Source organism: Ornithodoros turicata, chromosome 1, assembly GCF_037126465.1.
Source record: "Ornithodoros turicata isolate Travis chromosome 1, ASM3712646v1, whole genome shotgun sequence".
Taxonomy (NCBI): domain Eukaryota; kingdom Metazoa; phylum Arthropoda; class Arachnida; order Ixodida; family Argasidae; genus Ornithodoros; species Ornithodoros turicata.
The window spans coordinates 188642991-188663438 of NC_088201.1; the positions used below are offsets into that span (position 1 = coordinate 188642991).

At 45.4% G+C, this 20448-nt stretch overlaps 1 protein-coding gene across 1 annotated transcript in view; it reads right to left on the reverse strand.

Annotated features, from left to right (window-relative positions):
• Positions 1–20448, reverse strand: part of LOC135374324 (atlastin-2-like) — a 78543-nt gene that overhangs the window by 19031 nt on the left and 39064 nt on the right. Inside the window, exons 6-8 of the mRNA XM_064607306.1 lie at positions 15923–16050; positions 15612–15668; positions 15350–15421 (exon numbers count right to left, since the gene is read on the reverse strand). Of these exons, the coding sequence (XP_064463376.1) occupies positions 15350–15421; positions 15612–15668; positions 15923–16050 (257 nt within the window). The remainder of the gene's footprint in view (positions 1–15349; positions 15422–15611; positions 15669–15922; positions 16051–20448) is intronic.

Genomic DNA, 20448 nt, shown 5'->3' on the forward strand with positions numbered 1-20448 from the left:
CTATATATGACAGGTGAAATGGTTCGGACGATCGCGAACATATGTAGCTGAAATGAAAAATGAAACACAGACTACGAAGGTATACGGGAAGTAAGAAAAAAAGGGGGATGACGTATTTACATTTAAGATATTCCAAATGGGACGAATCCAAAAATTCTCGAATCCGACTCCGAATCCAAGGAAGGCTCTACGAATACACGAGTCTTACGAATCTCGAATCTTTCGAATGCTTTCTTTAAAAAGAGTTTTAAAATCCGAGGAAAAACACTTCTAGTGAAAAATGTTCCGAAGCAGAATATGATAGATTTCTTTAATGACAAACGACGTAAATAATGCTTCAGTTTCGGGAGAAAATACACCCATATAGCTATTCTAAAACGCAATTTATTTAACATGTTGTTCGTCGACTACAAGAAATTCATAAATTCTCGAGTCTGAATTATTTCCATAAAACTAAGCAACAATCACAAGCAAAGCCATGTTACTTTTAAACTTGTAATGCAACAGTTCCTGTCTGAACTCTTTCAGTCTAGAGCAATGTAAACAAACAAACAAGAACACAGCTGTCGGCCAGTGAGGCTTTCAGCGGACTCCGAGGGCGCCAATTTGAAAAAGTAACAAACAAACGGTGCTTGGTGGATTCGAAAGATTCGATTCGTCGTTTGGGGCTCTGGGATTCGCATTCGCTAATCTCGAATCCCTGCCTAGGATTCGAGGATTCGTGAATTCGCGGATTCGGTTGCCACATCCCTGGCTAAAAGAGTTGTCTACGCCTTAGTCGGGACTGTCTTTTCTTGATGTCCTGAGATATGATATATATATATATATATATATATATATATATATATATAAAGAGAGGAAAAAAGCCATTAAAAAATAAGAAAAATGACGCTAGATGTGTTTGAAATTCAAACTTACAGATTAAGATGGCTTCTATGGCTGCACGTAGAAAAACAGATACTCATGGAACGATGCGACAGCACCAGAGGACACGTGTTTCGCCGTGTTTGCGGCTCGTCGGCCCTGGGTAGCTGCGCATCGTTCGGGATTGGCAAACCAGGGGTCACTCAGCGAGCGATATACACCTGGGAGGGTGACTGAGCACTTCTCAATGCCACAGTGCAAGCCAGTGAATTATAAAGAGAGGAAAAAAGCCATTAAAAAATAAGAAAAATGACGCTAGATGTGTTTGAAATTCAAACTTACAGATTAAGATGGCTTCTATGGCTGCACGTAGAAAAACAGATACTCATGGAACGATGCGACAGCACCAGAGGACACGTGTTTCGCCGTGTTTGCGGCTCGTCGGCCCTGGGTAGCTGCGCATCGTTCGGGATTGGCAAACCAGGGGTCACTCAGCGAGCGATATACACCTGGGAGGGTGACTGAGCACTTCTCAATGCCACAGTGCAAGCCAGTGAATTATAAAGAGAGGAAAAAAGCCATTAAAAAATAAGAAAAATGACGCTAGATGTGTTTGAAATTCAAACTTACAGATTAAGATGGCTTCTATGGCTGCACGTAGAAAAACAGATACTCATGGAACGATGCGACAGCACCAGAGGACACGTGTTTCGCCGTGTTTGCGGCTCGTCGGCCCTGGGTAGCTGCGCATCGTTCGGGATTGGCAAACCAGGGGTCACTCAGCGAGCGATATACACCTGGGAGGGTGACTGAGCACTTCTCAATGCCACAGTGCAAGCCAGTGAATTATAAAGAGAGGAAAAAAGCCATTAAAAAATAAGAAAAATGACGCTAGATGTGTTTGAAATTCAAACTTACAGATTAAGATGGCTTCTATGGCTGCACGTAGAAAAACAGATACTCATGGAACGATGCGACAGCACCAGAGGACACGTGTTTCGCCGTGTTTGCGGCTCGTCGGCCCTGGGTAGCTGCGCATCGTTCGGGATTGGCAAACCAGGGGTCACTCAGCGAGCGATATACACCTGGGAGGGTGACTGAGCACTTCTCAATGCCATTGAGAAGTGCTCAGTCACCTGAAGCCTCAGTTTTTATTCTCCAGTCGAACTTTACCTCCGACCGCTCCCGGGAACAACGGGAATCTTACTTAATTTACAAATTCCGATCGGCCATTAACGAGGACCCTGGCATGCTGTCAACAATAAGAAGTCTAACAGCCTAGATAAGACCCTGTTGCCTTTTCTCGTTTCAGGCAGATCAAAATCCCCACTGACCCACAAGGACGATGACCCCACTCCTGGACCTGACACAAAAACGCTCTGGAATTTCCCCAATTGACAACCGCCAGGTGGCGGGAATTTCCCCCAACCGACCACGTCATTCTCAAGCCCCTTATCAGCCTCGTGGCCACATTTAGCTCTTTTGTCCCGAAGAAGGCGGAGCTTCCGCCGTAACGTAGACATCCTCCCTAACTTTTATGATTTTTAAGTTTTAATAAACCCCTTTTTTGTTACTTCCCCTACTTTCGTCTTCTGTCTCCCATTTATTTCAACTATAATTACGTAGCCGTCCGATCCAACTCCAACTTCTCAAGATATATATATATATATATATATATATATATATATATACAGAGTGTTCAAAATTAGGCTTTAACGAGCGCTACGCAAACACAGCGATGACAGGCGACCGGATAATAACTTTACGCTACTTGTGTAAGAAACAGGTGCTGCTAATTATGTAGCACCTGTTTCTTACTCAAGGGAAACTCTTACCGATAACAACGGGAATCATACCTTATCTACAAATTCCTATCTGCCATAAAACAAAGGCCTTGGTGTACTGTCAACTAAAATAAGTTAACTACTTAGATAAGGTGCTGCTTCTTTTTTCTTTCAGCTGGGGTCCTGATAACCCCCCTCCCCCACTCCAAGGATGATGACACCACCCAGACTTGACACGACGTACCTGGACTTGATCTACTGACAGCTTCCCTACTCCGGGCTGACTAGTCCCAAGTAGGACGCAACAGCTCTACTCGGCTGGGAGTGCACGATGAAATTGTAAACATGGCTCGACGTGCAGCCATAGAGCATTAGCTGTTTTTCCTTTGTATATGTACTTGCTAGCTTGTACTGCGGCCTCTACAGGTGGCGCTGTCACCGTGCAACATTGACGTCTCGCCGAGACGCACTGTTAGTGCCAACCCAAGATCGTCTCACTTCCCAACTCCGGGCTGCCGAGTCCCAAGTAGGACGAAACAGCTCTACTCGGCTGAGAGTGCACGATCAAATTGTAAACATATGCTCGACGTGCAGCCATAGAGCATTAGCTGTTTTTCCTTACTATATGTACTTGCTAGCTTGTACTGCCACCTCTACAGGTGGCGCTGTCACCGTGCAACATTGACGTCTCGCCGAGACGCACTGTTAGTGCCAACCCAAGATCGTCTCACTTCCCAACTCCGGGCTGCCGAGTCCCAAGTAGGACGAAACAGCTCTACTCGGCTGGGAGTGCACGATCAAATTGTAAACATATGCTCGACGTGCAGCCATAGAGCATTAGCTGTTTTTCCTTAGTATATGTACTTGCTAGCTTGTACTGCGGCCTCTACAGGTGGCGCTGTCACCGTGCAACATTGACGTCTCGCCGAGACGCACTGTTAGTGCCAACCCAAGATCGTCTCACTTCCCAACTCCGGGCTGCCGAGTCCCAAGTAGGACGAAACAGCTCTACTCGGCTGGGAGTGCACGATCAAATTGTAAACATATGCTCGACGTGCAGCCATAGAGCATTAGCTGTTTTTCCTTAGTATATGTACTTGCTAGCTTGTACTGCCACCTCTACAGGTGGCGCTGTCACCGTGCAACATTGACGTCTCGCCGTTTAACCCAAGATCGTCTCACTTCCCAACTCCGGGCTGCCGAGTCCCAAGTAGGACGAAGCAGCTCTACGCGGCTGGGAGTGCACGATCAAATTATAAACACACACACACACACACACACACACATATATATATATATATATATATATATATGTAACTCAAACATCGCCATGCCAGTACTGGACAGCTGTTTCGGCCTTCTTGGACCTCATCAGCAGTACGCAGGCAGGCAACGTTTGAGTGGATGGCGTCAGAAGGTCACGTAACACGTGATTCCTTCCGTCAGGGTGAGATAACTCACTCACTGAAAGCCCAGTGCAAAGCCAGTGAAGTATGCTGGTAAAAAAAAATAGCCGGAGCTCTTTGGCTGCACGTATAGCATATGTAGGTAACTCAAACATCGCCATGCCAGTACTGGACAGCTGTTTCGGCCTTCTTGGACCTCATCAGCAGTACGCAGGCAGGCAACGTTTGAGTGGATGGCGTCAGAAGGTCACGGAACACGTGATTCCTTCCGTCAGGGTGAGATAACTCACTCACTGAAAGCCCAGTGCAAAGCCAGTGAAGTATGCTGGTAAAAAAAATAGCCGGAGCTCTTTGGCTGCACGTATAGCATATGTCTGTAACTCAAACATCGCCATGCCAGTACTGGACAGCTGTTTCGGCCTTCTTGGACCTCATCAGCAGTACGCAGGCAGGCAACGTTTGAGTGGATGGCGTCAGAAGGTCACGTAACACGTGATTCCTTCCGTCAGGGTGAGATAACTCACTCACTGAAAGCCCAGTGCAAAGCCAGTGAAGTATGCTGGTAAAAAAAATAGCCGGAGCTCTTTGGCTGCACGTATAGCATATGTCTGTAACTCAAACATCGCCATGCCAGTACTGGACAGCTGTTTCGGCCTTCTTGGACCTCATCAGCAGTACGCAGGCAGGCAACGTTTGAGTGGATGGCGTCAGAAGGTCACGTAACACGTGATTCCTTCCGTCAGGGTGAGATAACTCACTCACTGAAAGCCCAGTGCAAAGCCAGTGAAGTATGCTGGTAAAAAAAATAGCCGGAGCTCTTTGGCTGCACGTATAGCATATGTCTGTAACTCAAACATCGCCATGCCAGTACTGGACAGCTGTTTCGGCCTTCTTGGACCTCATCAGCAGTACGCAGGCAGGCAACGTTTGAGTGGATGGCGTCAGAAGGTCACGTAACACGTGATTCCTTCCGTCAGGGTGAGATAACTCACTCACTGAAAGCCCAGTGCAAAGCCAGTGAAGTATGCTGGTAAAAAAAAATAGCCGGAGCTCTTTGGCTGCACGTATAGCATATGTAGGTAACTCAAACATCGCCATGCCAGTACTGGACAGCTGTTTCGGCCTTCTTGGACCTCATCAGCAGTACGCAGGCAGGCAACGTTTGAGTGGATGGCGTCAGAAGGTCACGTAACACGTGATTCCTTCCGTCAGGGTGAGATAACTCACTCACTGAAAGCCCAGTGCAAAGCCAGTGAAGTATGCTGGTAAAAAAAATAGCCGGAGCTCTTTGGCTGCACGTATAGCATATGTCTGTAACTCAAACATCGCCATGCCAGTACTGGACAGCTGTTTCGGCCTTCTTGGACCTCATCAGCAGTACGCAGGCAGGCAACGTTTGAGTGGATGGCGTCAGAAGGTCACGTAACACGTGATTCCTTCCGTCAGGGAGAGATAACTCACTCACTGAAAGCCCAGTGCAAAGCCAGTGAAGTATGCTGGTAAAAAAAATAGCCGGAGCTCTTTGGCTGCACGTATAGCATATGTCTGTAACTCAAACATCGCCATGCCAGTACTGGACAGCTGTTTCGGCCTTCTTGGACCTCATCAGCAGTACGCAGGCAGGCAACGTTTGAGTGGATGGCGTCAGAAGGTCACGTAACACGTGATTCCTTCCGTCAGGGTGAGATAACTCACTCACTGAAAGCCCAGTGCAAAGCCAGTGAAGTATGCTGGTAAAAAAAATAGCCGGAGCTCTTTGGCTGCACGTATAGCGACGTATAACGCACGTATAACGTACGATGAGGTCCAAGAAGGCCGAAACAGCTGTCCAGTACTGGCATGGCGATGTTTGAGTTACAGACATATGCTATACGTGCAGCCAAAGAGCTCCGGCTATTTTTTTTTACCAGCATACTTCACTGGCTTTGCACTGGGCTTTCAGTGAGTGAGTTATCTCACCCTGACGGAAGGAATCACGTGTTACGTGACCTTCTGACGCCATCCACTCAAACGTTGCCTGCCTGCGTACTGCTGATGAGGTCCAAGAAGGCCGAAACAGCTGTCCAGTACTGGCATGGCGATGTTTGAGTTACAGACATATGCTATACGTGCAGCCAAAGAGCTCCGGCTATTTTTTTTACCAGCATACTTCACTGGCTTTGCACTGGGCTTTCAGTGAGTGAGTTATCTCACCCTGACGGAAGGAATCACGTGTTACGTGACCTTCTGACGCCATCCACTCAAACGTTGCCTGCCTGCGTACTGCTGATGAGGTCCAAGAAGGCCGAAACAGCTGTCCAGTACTGGCATGGCGATGTTTGAGTTACAGACATATGCTATAGTGCAGCGACAGAGCTCCGGCTATTTTTTACCAGCATACTTCACTGGCTTTGCACTGGGCTTTCAGTGAGTGAGTTATCTCACCCTGACGGAAGGAATCACGTGTTACGTGACCTTCTGACGCCATCCACTCAAACGTTGCCTGCCAGCGTACTGCTCATGAGGTCCAAGAAGGCCGAAACAGCTGTCCAGTACTGGCATGGCGATGTTTGAGTTACAGACATATGCTATACGTGCAGCCAAAGAGCTCCGGCTATTTTTTTTTACCAGCATACTTCACTGGCTTTGCACTGGGCTTTCAGTGAGTGAGTTATCTCACCCTGACGGAAGGAATCACGTGTTACGTGACCTTCTGACGCCATCCACTCAAACGTTGCCTGCCTGCGTACTGCTGATGAGGTCCAAGAAGGCCGAAACAGCTGTCCAGTACTGGCATGGCGATGTTTGAGTTACAGACATATGCTATACGTGCAGCCAAAGAGCTCCGGCTATTTTTTTTACCAGCTTACTTCACTGGCTTTGCACTGGGCTTTCAGTGAGTGAGTTATCTCACCCTGACGGAAGGAATCACGTGTTACGTGACCTTCTGACGCCATCCACTCAAACGTTGCCTGCCTGCGTACTGCTGATGAGGTCCAAGAAGGCCGAAACAGCTGTCCAGTACTGGCATGGCGATGTCTGAGTTACAGACATATGCTATACGTGCAGCCAAAGAGCTCCGGCTATTTTTTTTACCAGCATACTTCACTGGCTTTGCACTGGGCTTTCAGTGAGTGAGTTATCTCACCCTGACGGAAGGAATCACGTGTTACGTGACCTTCTGACGCCATCCACTCAAACGTTGCCTGCCTGCGTACTACTGATGAGGTCCAAGAAGGCCGAAACAGCTGTCCAGTACTGGCACTGCGATGTTTGAGTTACAGACATATGCTATACATGCAGCCAAAGAGCTCCGGCTATTTTTTTTACCAGCATACTTCACTGGCTTTGCACTGGGCTTTCAGTGAGTGAGTTATCTCACCCTGACGGAAGGAATCATGTGTTACGTGACCTTCTGACGCCATCCACTCAAACGTTGCCTGCCTGCGTACTGCTGATGAGGTCCAAGAAGGCCGAAACAGCTGTCCAGTACTGGCATGGCGATGTTTGAGTTACAGACATATGCTATACGTGCAGCCAAAGAGCTCCGGCTATTTTTTTTACCAGCATACTTCACTGGCTTTGCACTGGGCTTTCAGTGAGTGAGTTATCTCACCCTGACGGAAGGAATCACGTGTTACGTGACCTTCTGACGCCATCCACTCAAACGTTGCCTGCCTGCGTACTGCTGATGAGGTCCAAGAAGGCCGAAACAGCTGTCCAGTACTGGCATGGCGATGTTTGAGCTACAGACATATGCTATACGTGCAGCCAAAGAGCTCCGGCTATTTTTTTTACCAGCATACTTCACTGGCTTTGCACTGGGCTTTCAGTGAGTGAGTTATCTCACCCTGACGGAAGGAATCACGTGTTACGTGACCTTCTGACGCCATCCACTCAAACGTTGCCTGCCTGCGTACTGCTGATGAGGTCCAAGAAGGCCGAAACAGCTGTCCAGTACTGGCATGGCGATGTTTGAGTTACAGACACATGCTATACGTGCAGCCAAAGAGCTCCGGCTATTTTTTTTACCAGCATACTTCACTGGCTTTGCACTGGGCTTTCAGTGAGTGAGTTATCTCACCCTGACGGAAGGAATCACGTGTTACGTGACCTTCTGACGCCATCCACTCAAACGTTGCCTGCCTGCGTACTGCTGATGAGGTCCAAGAAGGCCGAAACAGCTGTCCAGTACTGGCATGGCGATGTTTGAGCTACAGACATATGCTATACGTGCAGCCAAAGAGCTCCGGCTATTTTTTTTACCAGCATACTTCACTGGCTTTGCACTGGGCTTTCAGTGAGTGAGTTATCTCACCCTGACGGAAGGAATCACGTGTTACGTGACCTTCTGACGCCATCCACTCAAACGTTGCCTGCCTGCGTACTGCTGATGAGGTCCAAGAAGGCCGAAACAGCTGTCCAGTACTGGCATGGCGATATTTTAGTTACAGACATATGCTATACGTGCAGCCAAAGAGCTCCGGCTATGTTTTTTACCAGTATATATATATATATATATATATATATATATATATATATATACAGTTATGAAGGAATGAAAGGCAAACAAAGAAGGTAGGGGAAGTAAAAAACGGGACGATTTATTGCAATTTAAACGAATAGAAAGATATCTAGGGGTATGGTCAACGTTGCAGCGGAAGCTCCGCCTTCTTCAGGACTTCCTTCATTCCTTCATAACTTTACTTTATATTTACTTCGTGGCCTTCTGAACTTTTATTCGTCTCTCTCTCTCTATATATATATATATATAAAAATGAGCGAATGCTCCATGGCTGCACGAGAGGCATGTGTTTACAATTGAAGCGTGCCACAGTACCAGCTGTGGACGGCCGTTTCGAGCTTTTTGGCTCTCATCGGCACAGCGTAGGGATGTGACACCCTCTTGGGTCGGCACAAACACTGTCTCTGCAAGACATCAATGTCGCAGGGTGTTATCAACACCTCTGGAGGCCGCAGTGCAAAGCCAGTAAGTACAGATTATAGTAATACAGTAATAGTATATAGTAGTAGTATATAGATACTCATGGAACGATGCGACAGCACCAGAGGACACGTGTTTCACCGTCTTTGCGGCTCGTCAGCTCTGGGTAGCTGCGCATCGTTCGGAATTGGCAAACCCCCCTAGGGGTCGCTCAGCGAGCGATATACACCTGCGAGGGTGTTGGGAGAGGAGTGTTGGGAGGGTGTAGTAGAATATATATATATATATATATATATATATATGGTGAGGTAAAAGGATTATCAAACGGCCACGAAGTTTTACAGAAGTTCAAAAAAAGACGCGGAAACAGATTTTAGGGAAGTTACAAACACTAGTTTATTACATAGGGAGACGTTAAAAAGGGCAAGGGGTCGACGTTTCGACAGTGGCACTGTCTTCGTCAGGACAAAAGATGCGTAGCTGGTTACACATTCCTTAAATAGGTTTGGTACATGACGTCATAGTCGGTACGGGCACGCCACAGGCGTTTGTCAATGAGTCAGATTCGGGAATATTCCAGAAGGTCAAGTCCGGGTGGTGATGTCATTCGCCGTAGGTCACTGTCCGCTTTGGGGGAAATTCCAGGCAGGATGAGCGCTGCTTCAAACTATGCTGAAAAAAAAGGAAAAGAAAAAGAGAAAGGAAACGAAAAGGAAGAAAGTGTAGCCCATCTAGGCGGCCAGATTTCTTACCGTTGAAAGTGCTCCCAGATCTTCGTTAATGGTTGATTGGAATTTGTAAATGAGATAAGATTCGCGTTGTTCCCTGCACCGATCTGAGCTAAAATTTGACTGGAGAATAAAAAGTGACACATTATTTAGTGAATGACCTGGTTGCTTGAAATGGCGAGACACCGGGAGGTTTGGCTTTTTTGTAACGTCAGATCGGTGGTTGTTGAACCTGATCCAAAATGATGTTTTAGTCTGACCAACGTATTGTGCTTGGCACATGCCGCACTGAATGGCGTAAATGACGTTAGATGAATTACAGTCGAAGTCACCACTAATTTTGACGGGAAAATCTGAATTAGTACTTTTAAGTACTTGGGTGCTTTGCATTAATTTGCATATTTGACACCTGCGACCATCGCATGGGTGACAGCCGTTCCCTGGATGCGCTGCTTTGCTAACCTTAGAGCTAACTAGATTATCGTGCAGGTTGCGCGCGCGCCTGTAGGTTACCCGCGGTGGCTGAGGAAAAATTTGTCCGATGCGCTCCGATTGGAGAAGGATACTATGGTGACGGTTTAGTATATTGTTAACGCTTGGAATATTGCTGCTAAATGCTAAATTTTTCCTCAGCCACCACGGGTAACCTACAGGCGCGCGCGCAACCTGCACGATAATCTAGTTAGCTCTAAGGTTAGCAAAGCAGCGCATCCAGGGAACGGCTGTCACCCATGCGATGGTCGCAGGTGTCAAATATGCAAAGTAATGCAAAGCACCCAAGTACTTAAAAGTACTAATTCAGATTTTTCCGTCAAAATTAGTGGTGACTTCGACTGTAATTCATCTAACGTCATTTACGGCATTCAGTGCGGCATGTGCCAAGCACAATACGTTGGTCAGACTAAAACATCATTTCGGATCAGGTTCAACAACCACCGATGTGACGTTACAAAAAAGCCAAACCTCCCGGTGTCTCGCCATTTCAAGCAACCAGGTCATTCACTAAATAATGTGTCACTTTTTATTCTCCAGTCAAATTTTAGCTCAGATCGGTGCAGGGAACAACGCGAATCTTATCTCATTTACAAATTCCAATCAACCATTAACGAAGATCTGGGAGCACTTTCAACGGTAAGAAATCTGGCCGCCTAGATGGGCTACACTTTCTTCCTTTTCGTTTCCTTTCTCTTTTCCCTTTCCTTTTTTTTTCAGCATAGTTTGAAGCAGCGCTCATCCTGCCTGGAATTTTCCCCAAAGCGGACAGTGACCTACGGCGAATGACATCACCACCCGGACTTGACCTTCTGGAATATTCCCGAATCTGACTCATTGACAAACGCCTGTGGCGTGCCCGTACCGACTATGACGTCATGTACCAAACCTATTTAAGTAATGTGTAACCAGCCAGGCATCTTTTGTCCTGACGAAGACAGTGCAACTGTCGAAACGTCGACCCCTTGCCCTTTTTAACGTCTCCCTATGTAATAAACTAGTGTTTGTAACTTCCCTAAAATCTGTTTCCGCGTCTTTTTTTTTTAACTTCTATATATATATATATTATATATCTTTATATATATATATAGATACTCATTGAACGATGCGACAGCACCAGAGGACACGTGTTTCGCCGTGTTTGCGGCTCGTCGGCCCTGGGTAGCTGCGCATCGTTCGGGATTGGCAAACCAGGGGTCACTCAGCGAGTGCCAATCCCGAACGATGCGCAGCTACCCAGGGCCGACGAGCCGCAAACACGGCGAAACACGTGTCCTCTGGTGCTGTCGCATGGTTCAATGAGTATCTGTTTCTCTACGTGCAGCCATAGAAGCCATTTTAATCTGTAAGTTTGAATTTCAAACACGTCTAGCATCATTTACTTATTTTCCCCGATCCCGAACGATGCGCAGCTACCCAGGGCCGACGAGCCGCAAACACGGCGAAACACGTGTCCTCTGGTGCTGTCGCATCGTTCAATGAGTATCTGTTTCTCTACGTGCAGCCATAGAAGCCATTTTAATCTGTAAGTTTGAATTTCAAACACGTCTAGCATCATTTACTTATTTTTTAAATGGCTTTCCCCCTCTTTATAATTCACTGGCTTGCACTGTGGCATTCAGGAGTGCTCAGTCACCCTCCCAGGTGTATATCGCTCGCTGAGTGACCCCTGGTTTCCCAATCCTGAACGATGAGCAGCTACCCAGAGCCGACGAGCCGCAAACACGGCGAAACACGTGTCCTCTGGTGCTGTCGCATCGTTCAATGAGTATATTTTTCTGTACGTGCAGCCATAGAAGCCATTTTAATCTGTAAGTTTGAATTTCAAACACGTCTAGCATCATTTACTTATTTTTTTAATGGCTTTCCCCCCTCTTTATATATATATATATATATATATATATATATATATATATATACAAATATAAAAATGAGCGAATGCTCTATGACTGCATGTGAGGCATATGTTTACAATTCAAGCGTGTCACAATCCCAGCTGTGGACTGCCTTTTCGAGCTTTTTGGCTCTCATCGGCACAGCGTAGGGCTGTACGCTCTTGGGTCGGCACAATCACTGTGTCTCTGCAAGACATTAATGTTCCAGGGTGGTAGCAACACCACTGGAGGCCGCAGTGCAAAGCCAGTAAGTACAGATACAAATATAAACATGAGCGAATGCTCCATGGCTGCACGTGAGGCATATGTTTACAATTCAAGCGTGCCACAATCACAGCTGTGGACGGCCGTTTCGAGCTTTTTGGCTCTCATCGGCACAGCGTAGGGATGTGACACGCTCTTGGGTCGGCACAAACACTGTGTCTCTTTTAGGGTGTTAGCAACATCTCTGGAACATTGATGTCTTGTATATATGTCTTGTATATATAAGCACAGAAAAGGTAAAGAGGGAATTCAGAAGTTTACATGCAACAATTTTGAATTCGATAACAAGCATTATCTGCAAATTAGTGGTACAGCTATGGGAACAAAAATGGCCCCCAACTATGGTAATATGTTCATGGGCTATCTTGAAGAACGCTTCCTAGAGACATGTTTGCTCAAACTCATTGTCCAGAAACGCTTCCTCGATGACGTATTCATGTTGTGGCCCCATTCTGAGGAAAGCCTTTTATCGTTCATAGATAATTTTAATAACGTCCACCCGACTATGAAATTTACCCACACTTATTCTAAAAAGGCCATAAGCTTTCTGGACGTTCATGTTAAGATTTGTAACAACTCAATAGAAACAAACTTGTACCGTAAACCAACAGACTCCCAGCAGTACCTGTCATTCAATAGTTGTCACCCGCGACATACTAAATTAGCCATCCCTTACAGTCTAGCCATACGCTATAGAAGAATCTGCTCCCGCGATGACGAATTAGATGGTAATCTTGACAGCCTTGAAGAAACTTTAGTTAATCGCCAATTCCCGCCAGACCTAGTGAAAAATGCACTCAGTAAAGACCGCCATACGAACCGCACGCAACCTAAAGATGAGAAGCAATCTAACCAAACCAAAGCAACCTAAAGATGAGGAATGTGTCAACCTCACTCTAACATTTAACGGTAATATGTATATTACCGTCATATTATATTATCATATTATATTTTTAAGGTCAGGTAATTACCTCACCTTAAAAATATCTTACAACGACACCAGCCCCTTCAATCCTAGTCGGAACGTCTAAATGAAATATTCCCTACACCGCCCCGTATAACATACCGTCGCGCGCAGAACATTCAGGATCACTTGGTACACTCTAACATTAACAACCCGGAACATACAGTCAAAGGCTGCCACCCTTGCATGGGACGTTGATGTCAAATTTGTAACCTGATGCAGACCGCGGATACAGTACACAGTACAAATTGTAATTTCCTTATAAACATCAGTGGCGATCACGACTGCAACTCCTCTAACGTCGTATATTTATTACAGTGCAATTTTTGTAAAGCACAGTACATTGGCCAAACTACAACAAGTTTCGGAATTCGATTCAATAATCATAATACTGATATGACAAAGAAACTAAATCTCCCGGTCTCCCGCCACCTTCGCGAACCTGGCCATTCCTTCAATGACATAACTGTATTCATTTTACAGTCAAGGTTCATATCTAACCGCAGCAGACAGCAACGTGAGTCTTATTTAATTCATAAATTCCAATGCACAATAAACGAAGAAAGGCATATTGTCCACAGTCCGCAGCCTGAGCTCATGGTCAGATTTGAGCACTCAGTCACCCTCGCAGGTGTATACCGCTCGCTGAGCGACCCCTAGTTTGGCAATCCCGAACGATGCGCAGCTACCCAGAGCTGACGAGCCGCAAACACGGCGAAACACGTGTCCAGTGGTTCTGTCGCATCGTTCCATGAGTATCTGTTTCTCTGCGTGCAGCCATAGAAACAATTTTAATCTGTAATTTTTCATTTCAAATACGTCTAGTGTCATTTACTTGTTTCTTTAATGGCTTTTTCCCTTCATTATAATTCACTCGCTTGCACTGTGGCATTGAGGAGTGCTCAGTCACCATCGCAGGTGTATATCGCTCGCTGAGCGACCCCTGGTTTGCCAATTCCGAACGATGCGCAGCTACCCAGAGCTGACGAGCCGCAAACACGGCGAAACACGTGTCCTCTGGTGCTGTCGCATGTACATATACATATATCTGTGTGTGTGTGTGTGTGTGTTTTGCTGGGGCGTGTGCCGAGGCAACGACGGGCGCAGGAAATCTGCAGGGGCGTGCGGGGCTCTATTCCTAATACTTTTAGGAAATAGGTCAATTTTTGAAAAAGGAAATTGAAGAGTGAGAGAAGAAGGCGGAGGGTACGTCGTGACGTAGCCTATTCCCCTGGCAAGTGTCTCGCGACGTCATCTCGGCATTTCATGGATATGTAAGCAGCGCGTGATCTGAGAAGAGAAGAAATGCACGGGGCTCTTTCGACGTCACGGGAGGATCGACCATCCGCGGCTGCTACGGTCTGCCACTGCTTTTGTAAATTTGATATTGCGCTGTGATAGTACAAAGCACAGCGATAATATTTTGCATGGTGATTCGTGACGTGCAGATTGAAGAATGAGGCGAATGAGCTTTAAGGTGGGTTAATCTCGCGTCACCGCTTTCCGTTCGCTGACTTACAAATCAGCGAATTGATAGGACGTGCGAAAAAGGATATCTCCCTTAGGCTCGTGAGAACGATAAGCTACAATGTCCCGGGTGATTATCTGGTGCACAGGCTCCATTAAGGCCTAATTTATTTTCGCTACGCTGCTCACAGAGCCATGTGCGCCCGAGCGACGCTATGTGTAGCTAAATTCACTAGTGAATTGAAGAAAGGAGATTCTGCAGTACATGTACGTCACAGTGGCACAGCGTTTAGCCACGATGTCCCTCAAGCCGAACAGCTGCTGCACGATTGTTCGCTGCTGTGCTTTGCAATGTGTACTTCGCTGGAGTATCCCACAGATGACCAGGATGATACTTAGAGTGACCGCTGGAAAGGCGCCATGTAGTGGCATACGCCTGTTTGTGACGCTTATGTATTGAGAGTTTCTTTTGGGTGATATTATCCTAACTGGCCGACAGTTCGGTTGAGTGTTCGGTTGAGTGAAGTTCGGTTGAGCGAAATATGCCAATGGGTGGCTTACCTTTTCCATCTCAGTTTCATATTTTTGGATGATTTCTTCCCTGATTCTCTTATTGTGGATATATGCAGTTGCCTGTGAATAGAAATGATACTGAAGAAAATTTTTGCATCGTTACCAAGGTAAGATATAGAAAGTACATGGGAAAATTTCAATTATTCGCTGTATTCATTAATACTGATGTGTGAGAGGTAGGTTCTTGAACATTACGTCACTTGTACTTAAATCTACTACACTACCAAATGTCATGTGTAGTCAAACCTACGTTGAAGACAGACATGGGTTGAGGGAGCTCCTTTTGGTCGAAGACGGTGAAATAAGTCTGAAATATATAAACACATTTATATAGTCACTTCCCGGCTGGCGGTCTCGCGCACATGGATCAATATAAATAAATCGTAACGTTGCTATAGTGTTCTTCACACACAATAATAAATAAATCTTGATAAATTATGTCAGTAGATATTGAATGCTTCAACCAAAAGAAGCGAAATAAGGGCAAACAAACAAAGTTCGGCAATGTCCTCATTCTGTGATAATACAACGCGTCTACAACATACAACACACAGAGCTCACCTGAAACATCGACAAGAGCTCCTTGCACTTAATAATCCTTCCATTGACCTTTTTTGGAACAAGCCTTTCGGGTGAAAGAAGATAAGACACGAGGTCCCTCATGTGATGCTTAAATCCTCCAGATATATCTGTGAATGAAGATTCGTATTGTGAGGTACCGATGTACGTGAGTGTGTAGTTAGAAAACAGTGTACACGTAGGAAGAATGTTCAAGCAAATCAGTATTCTAGTATTCGAATCCCTCCAGCTGAACAGAATTGTGGCGACTGAAAAATGGGGGCGATAGGAAGAGTGCATAGTAAACCCTGTATCCAAAAGCTACCCAAGAACCCAAGGGCGACAAAAATCCGTGTGCTCCCTGTCAAAAGATTTCTTCACAGGACTACACTCCTATTTAAGCGGGCAGGGAGTGTAGTTCCTGACTTACCAGATTTCATAGGACTGTGCTTCCCTCTATGTTAGTGAACGAGATGGTGAGTCCACGCACATGTTCCCCTTTTGATCAAAGAAGGAGGACCTCGCATGTCTCCTTTATACTATGATATCTGTAGGACGGTGCTTTTGTAAAGGTCACGGCGTCGTGGTTCATAACACTTTAATCGGCGCGCAATTGGTTGGCGGAGCGAATTGGAAAAAAAAAACGACAAAAAGAGCGGTAGTCGTACGTGATGCGAGAGACGTCAGTATTTCAGACTATATGTGGTGAACCCGGAGAGTGCGTATGTCGTCCTCAAATATGACGTTCAGGGCCCGGGAAGACGCTGAGATAATTAAATTGGTACTACAGTGTGCATGCCTTTGCGATATAGTGTGTGTCACGTAAGGCGTGCACAGAATTTTATTAAATTCCCAAATTATTTAGTTTTTGCAAAAGTATTTGAATATATTTATTCCCGATGGGGCCTACTCAAGGCGGTTGTGTAACTATAATTATCAAAGCCGTTAATTAACTTTCATAACTAATCGTAATAATTAGTGAAAATAGGTTGACCGCGTAATTACAGAGCTGTAGACCATGAGAAGCACACCCCTCAAGAATCGAAACCGCAGCCCCTTGCTGTGTTCTAGTAAAAAAATGCGCGAAAATGCAAACTATTTCAACATTGCGCGGGTTTTTCGGCCACTTTCTCCTGGACCCATATCGGTGCCACCCTTTCTCAACTGACAACAGGCTGTTTCTTAACGCATGAAACATCCCGTTTGTCCCAGCAGTAAGTGTCAGATGGAATATTGATGCTACTTCTCAGTCCACTTAAAGTTGTACACAGCGGAGAGACAACGACAGAAAGAACCAGACGGGATCTTTCGCTATGTACATGACTTTCTGTTGTACTGTGACACCTCAGATGTCAATTCGGACTTTGATATTGCATACATAATGAATCTTTTCGACTAGTATGTACAGGGAATGAAATTTACAGATGAGTTACCTGACAATTTTCGGATATCATGATCATGCGGGAGGCTGGTCACCTGTGCTGGGCCTATAACCCAAAATCTAATAAAGGTAACCTCTCATACGATTCAGGGCGTTCAAGGACTGTGAAAAGTGCTATCATCATGTCCGCACTTACTGCAGCCTTGGACAAATCATGTACGCATACCCTCAATGAAAGATTCCGCATGCAGTTAGATAGAATGAGAAGGAGCGGGTACCAAGAAACCCTGTTGTTACAAGTTACAGAAACCATGCTAAACAAATTAAAAGGTTCGAATAAGACACAACAGCAGACCGGTCAAGCTACCTTACATCCATTGCATCACGCACAATTAAAAAGAAATGGGAGCAAGACGCGCAGTTCCTGTGGCCATCACGGCCCCAAACAAATAGCTCAAGGTATGCCCTGCCATAAACAAAAAAGAAAAGAAGCTTGTCAGTTACAGCGCAAGAATGAACTGGCAGATGTGCACAAGGGACTGTCTACAGTATCCTTTTATCATGCAACACAGTCTATATAGGCCAAACGGGCAGATGCACAAAAACAAGGTTCAGAGAGCATGCGTCTGGTCATCTGGCAGTTATCTGCAAAAACTGCAGATGCGAACCTCTATTTAAAAAAAACCACAGTAGCAGAAACCTTTCAAAGCCAACTGGAAAGAGATATCCTTGAAGCCTACTAGATACACAGAGCCTGTGATAAATGTGTAATCACACCATCTCTCGATCTCAAGCAACAATCTCACAACAATCTCAGACGACAGTGAATTGTACACTCTTAAAAATGAACTTTAGCGCATAGCACGCTCTTACCTAACCACCATAATCTCAAATGATATCGTCATCTGCTCTGATTTGTTGAAAATCGATGGCATATGCCTTTTTTGTGGCACTTATGCGGTTCATTGTTAGCTTTTTTAGGGATATGGCCTTTTAAATACACTATGATTGTGTGCTGCTTAATTCCTACGATATATCGTTTGATTTTTAACTAGTCACAATTTTGCCATGGTTTTTGCGCATTATAGCATGAGTTGCTTTTGGGCCAATAAAATACAATCATCAACATCACCCCCCCTCCCCCCCCCCAGACACCGTTCGTGATTTCATCTGATAAATGTCACACAGTAGAACTGCCAATCCATAACTTCCAAAATCACGGAGATCAAGAATGACTCGCTTCGCTGCTCGATAGGTGTGTACCTTGTACGATGTTTTAACAAACAAAAATAACGGTACCGACCAGGACGCAATCGCGCATCGCTTGAAAATATTGTATTTTCGCACATTGTTTACCACGGCTTTTTTGTGCACGAAAAAGCGCTGCGGTTTCGATTTTAGCGGAGGAGACTCCCTGGAAGTGTGCTGTGCAACTTTGCAATAGTGCGGTAAACCGATTTTCACTGACTATGAAGATTAATTACAAAAGTTAATTAACGGCTGCGCCTAATGGTGCACCTCCACCTTTGAGTATAGCCCATCGTGACTAGGTATATTGGACAACTTTTCTGTGAGAAAACCAAATCGGGAATTTAATAAAATTCTGGACAGCCGTAAGGCCTGTTCCGACATATAGCAGCGCGCTAATATCGCGCTACAATACAGCGCGTTAAATTAGCGCGCACTGTTGTCGGACGGTTCACACTTGCGAATTCACACTGGCGCTATAATTCAGCGGAAGCTCGGAGGTTGTTTCCGTCTCTCCCATCATGGCACCTACGGACTTCGACAGCATGCAAACGAACTACTTCGATCGACTGACTAATCCAAAAATTACCAGATATTTTGTATGACAGACTCGCCAGTTCTAATGTGGTCGCCGTGCCGTGAAATCTGGAAGAAAAACAACTCGACGACTTCCGCGACGTCATCACTGAAGAGCCTCCGCATTGGTCAAACGAATTTAGTGCTAATATTTAGTGCTAACTCCGGCAAGCGCTAATTCTTAGCGGTTTGGAGCACTGTGAGGAGGAAAATATCGGGCTATTATCTAGCGCTATATGGAATATAGCTATATGTCGGAACAGACCTTTACATGATGCACCCTGTATTTATTTCATCGAAGGAATCCAATATACGAGGTATTTATTTTTAGCATTTACATAATTTTTACTTAAAAAGCTATGGGAGCAAAATAGATGCGGTTTGCGAAATGCGAGACTGCATCCTCTGGAAGAGAGTACGTAACAACGAGATGACTTAAAATCCATTAATTAGCTTATGAATTAAGAAATTTCGGTGCAAAGCGACATGCAAGGTTGAAATACTCGCCCCTGCGTTAAAATATGCGTTCACGAATTTTTACATGCAAATGAGCGGAAACCGAAAAAGCGCCCCTGAGAGGATATATCATCCTCACCGACGGATGCTTATATTTGCCGAAAAGCAATATATCAGGGCAGCTAGACGGCACCTACTGTAATCGCTTCATTCCTCCATAGCATGTGAAATAAGCGCTCCGCATTCCCGGTCGCCGCGGTTTCGGTTTTGGTTCATTTGCATATAAAAATTCGGAAATAGATATTTTAACGCACGTGCGTGCTTCAATTTGCCATCTCGCTTTTACCCGAATACCCCTGGTTAAAAAGTTTATTAATGACTTCAAGTAATTAGTGATCTTGTAGTTGCACACTTTCTTAGAGAAGATGTCTCCCTGGCCGTAGAACTCAACTGAAAGAGCATCATCTAGGCAGCTCTTATACTATACAGGGTGTCTCAGGTAGATCCCCAGGCTAAATAATTCACGAGCGGGTACACCAATCGAATAACTTTCTTTTTTACAAGTATCTGTCGGTTACCACTTACAAGCCGCGCACCGTGGGAATGAGTAGGAGGGGCTCATTATTCAAATAAAAATTCAAATGTGTTTCGTGAAAAAGAGCAGGGAGCCGTCGGCATTAAAATGGGTACTACACCTTTTGGGGCCATCGGTGGACACCTTTTAAAGAATATGTATATGCAGGGTGTCCTAACTAAATACGAACATATATTTTTTAAATATATTATAAGAGTCCCGTCGAAGGCGGCGCTGATTGGCGAAACGTCGACCCTCGTAAATCGCTTTTTCCCAGATGAAATCAATCGCAAT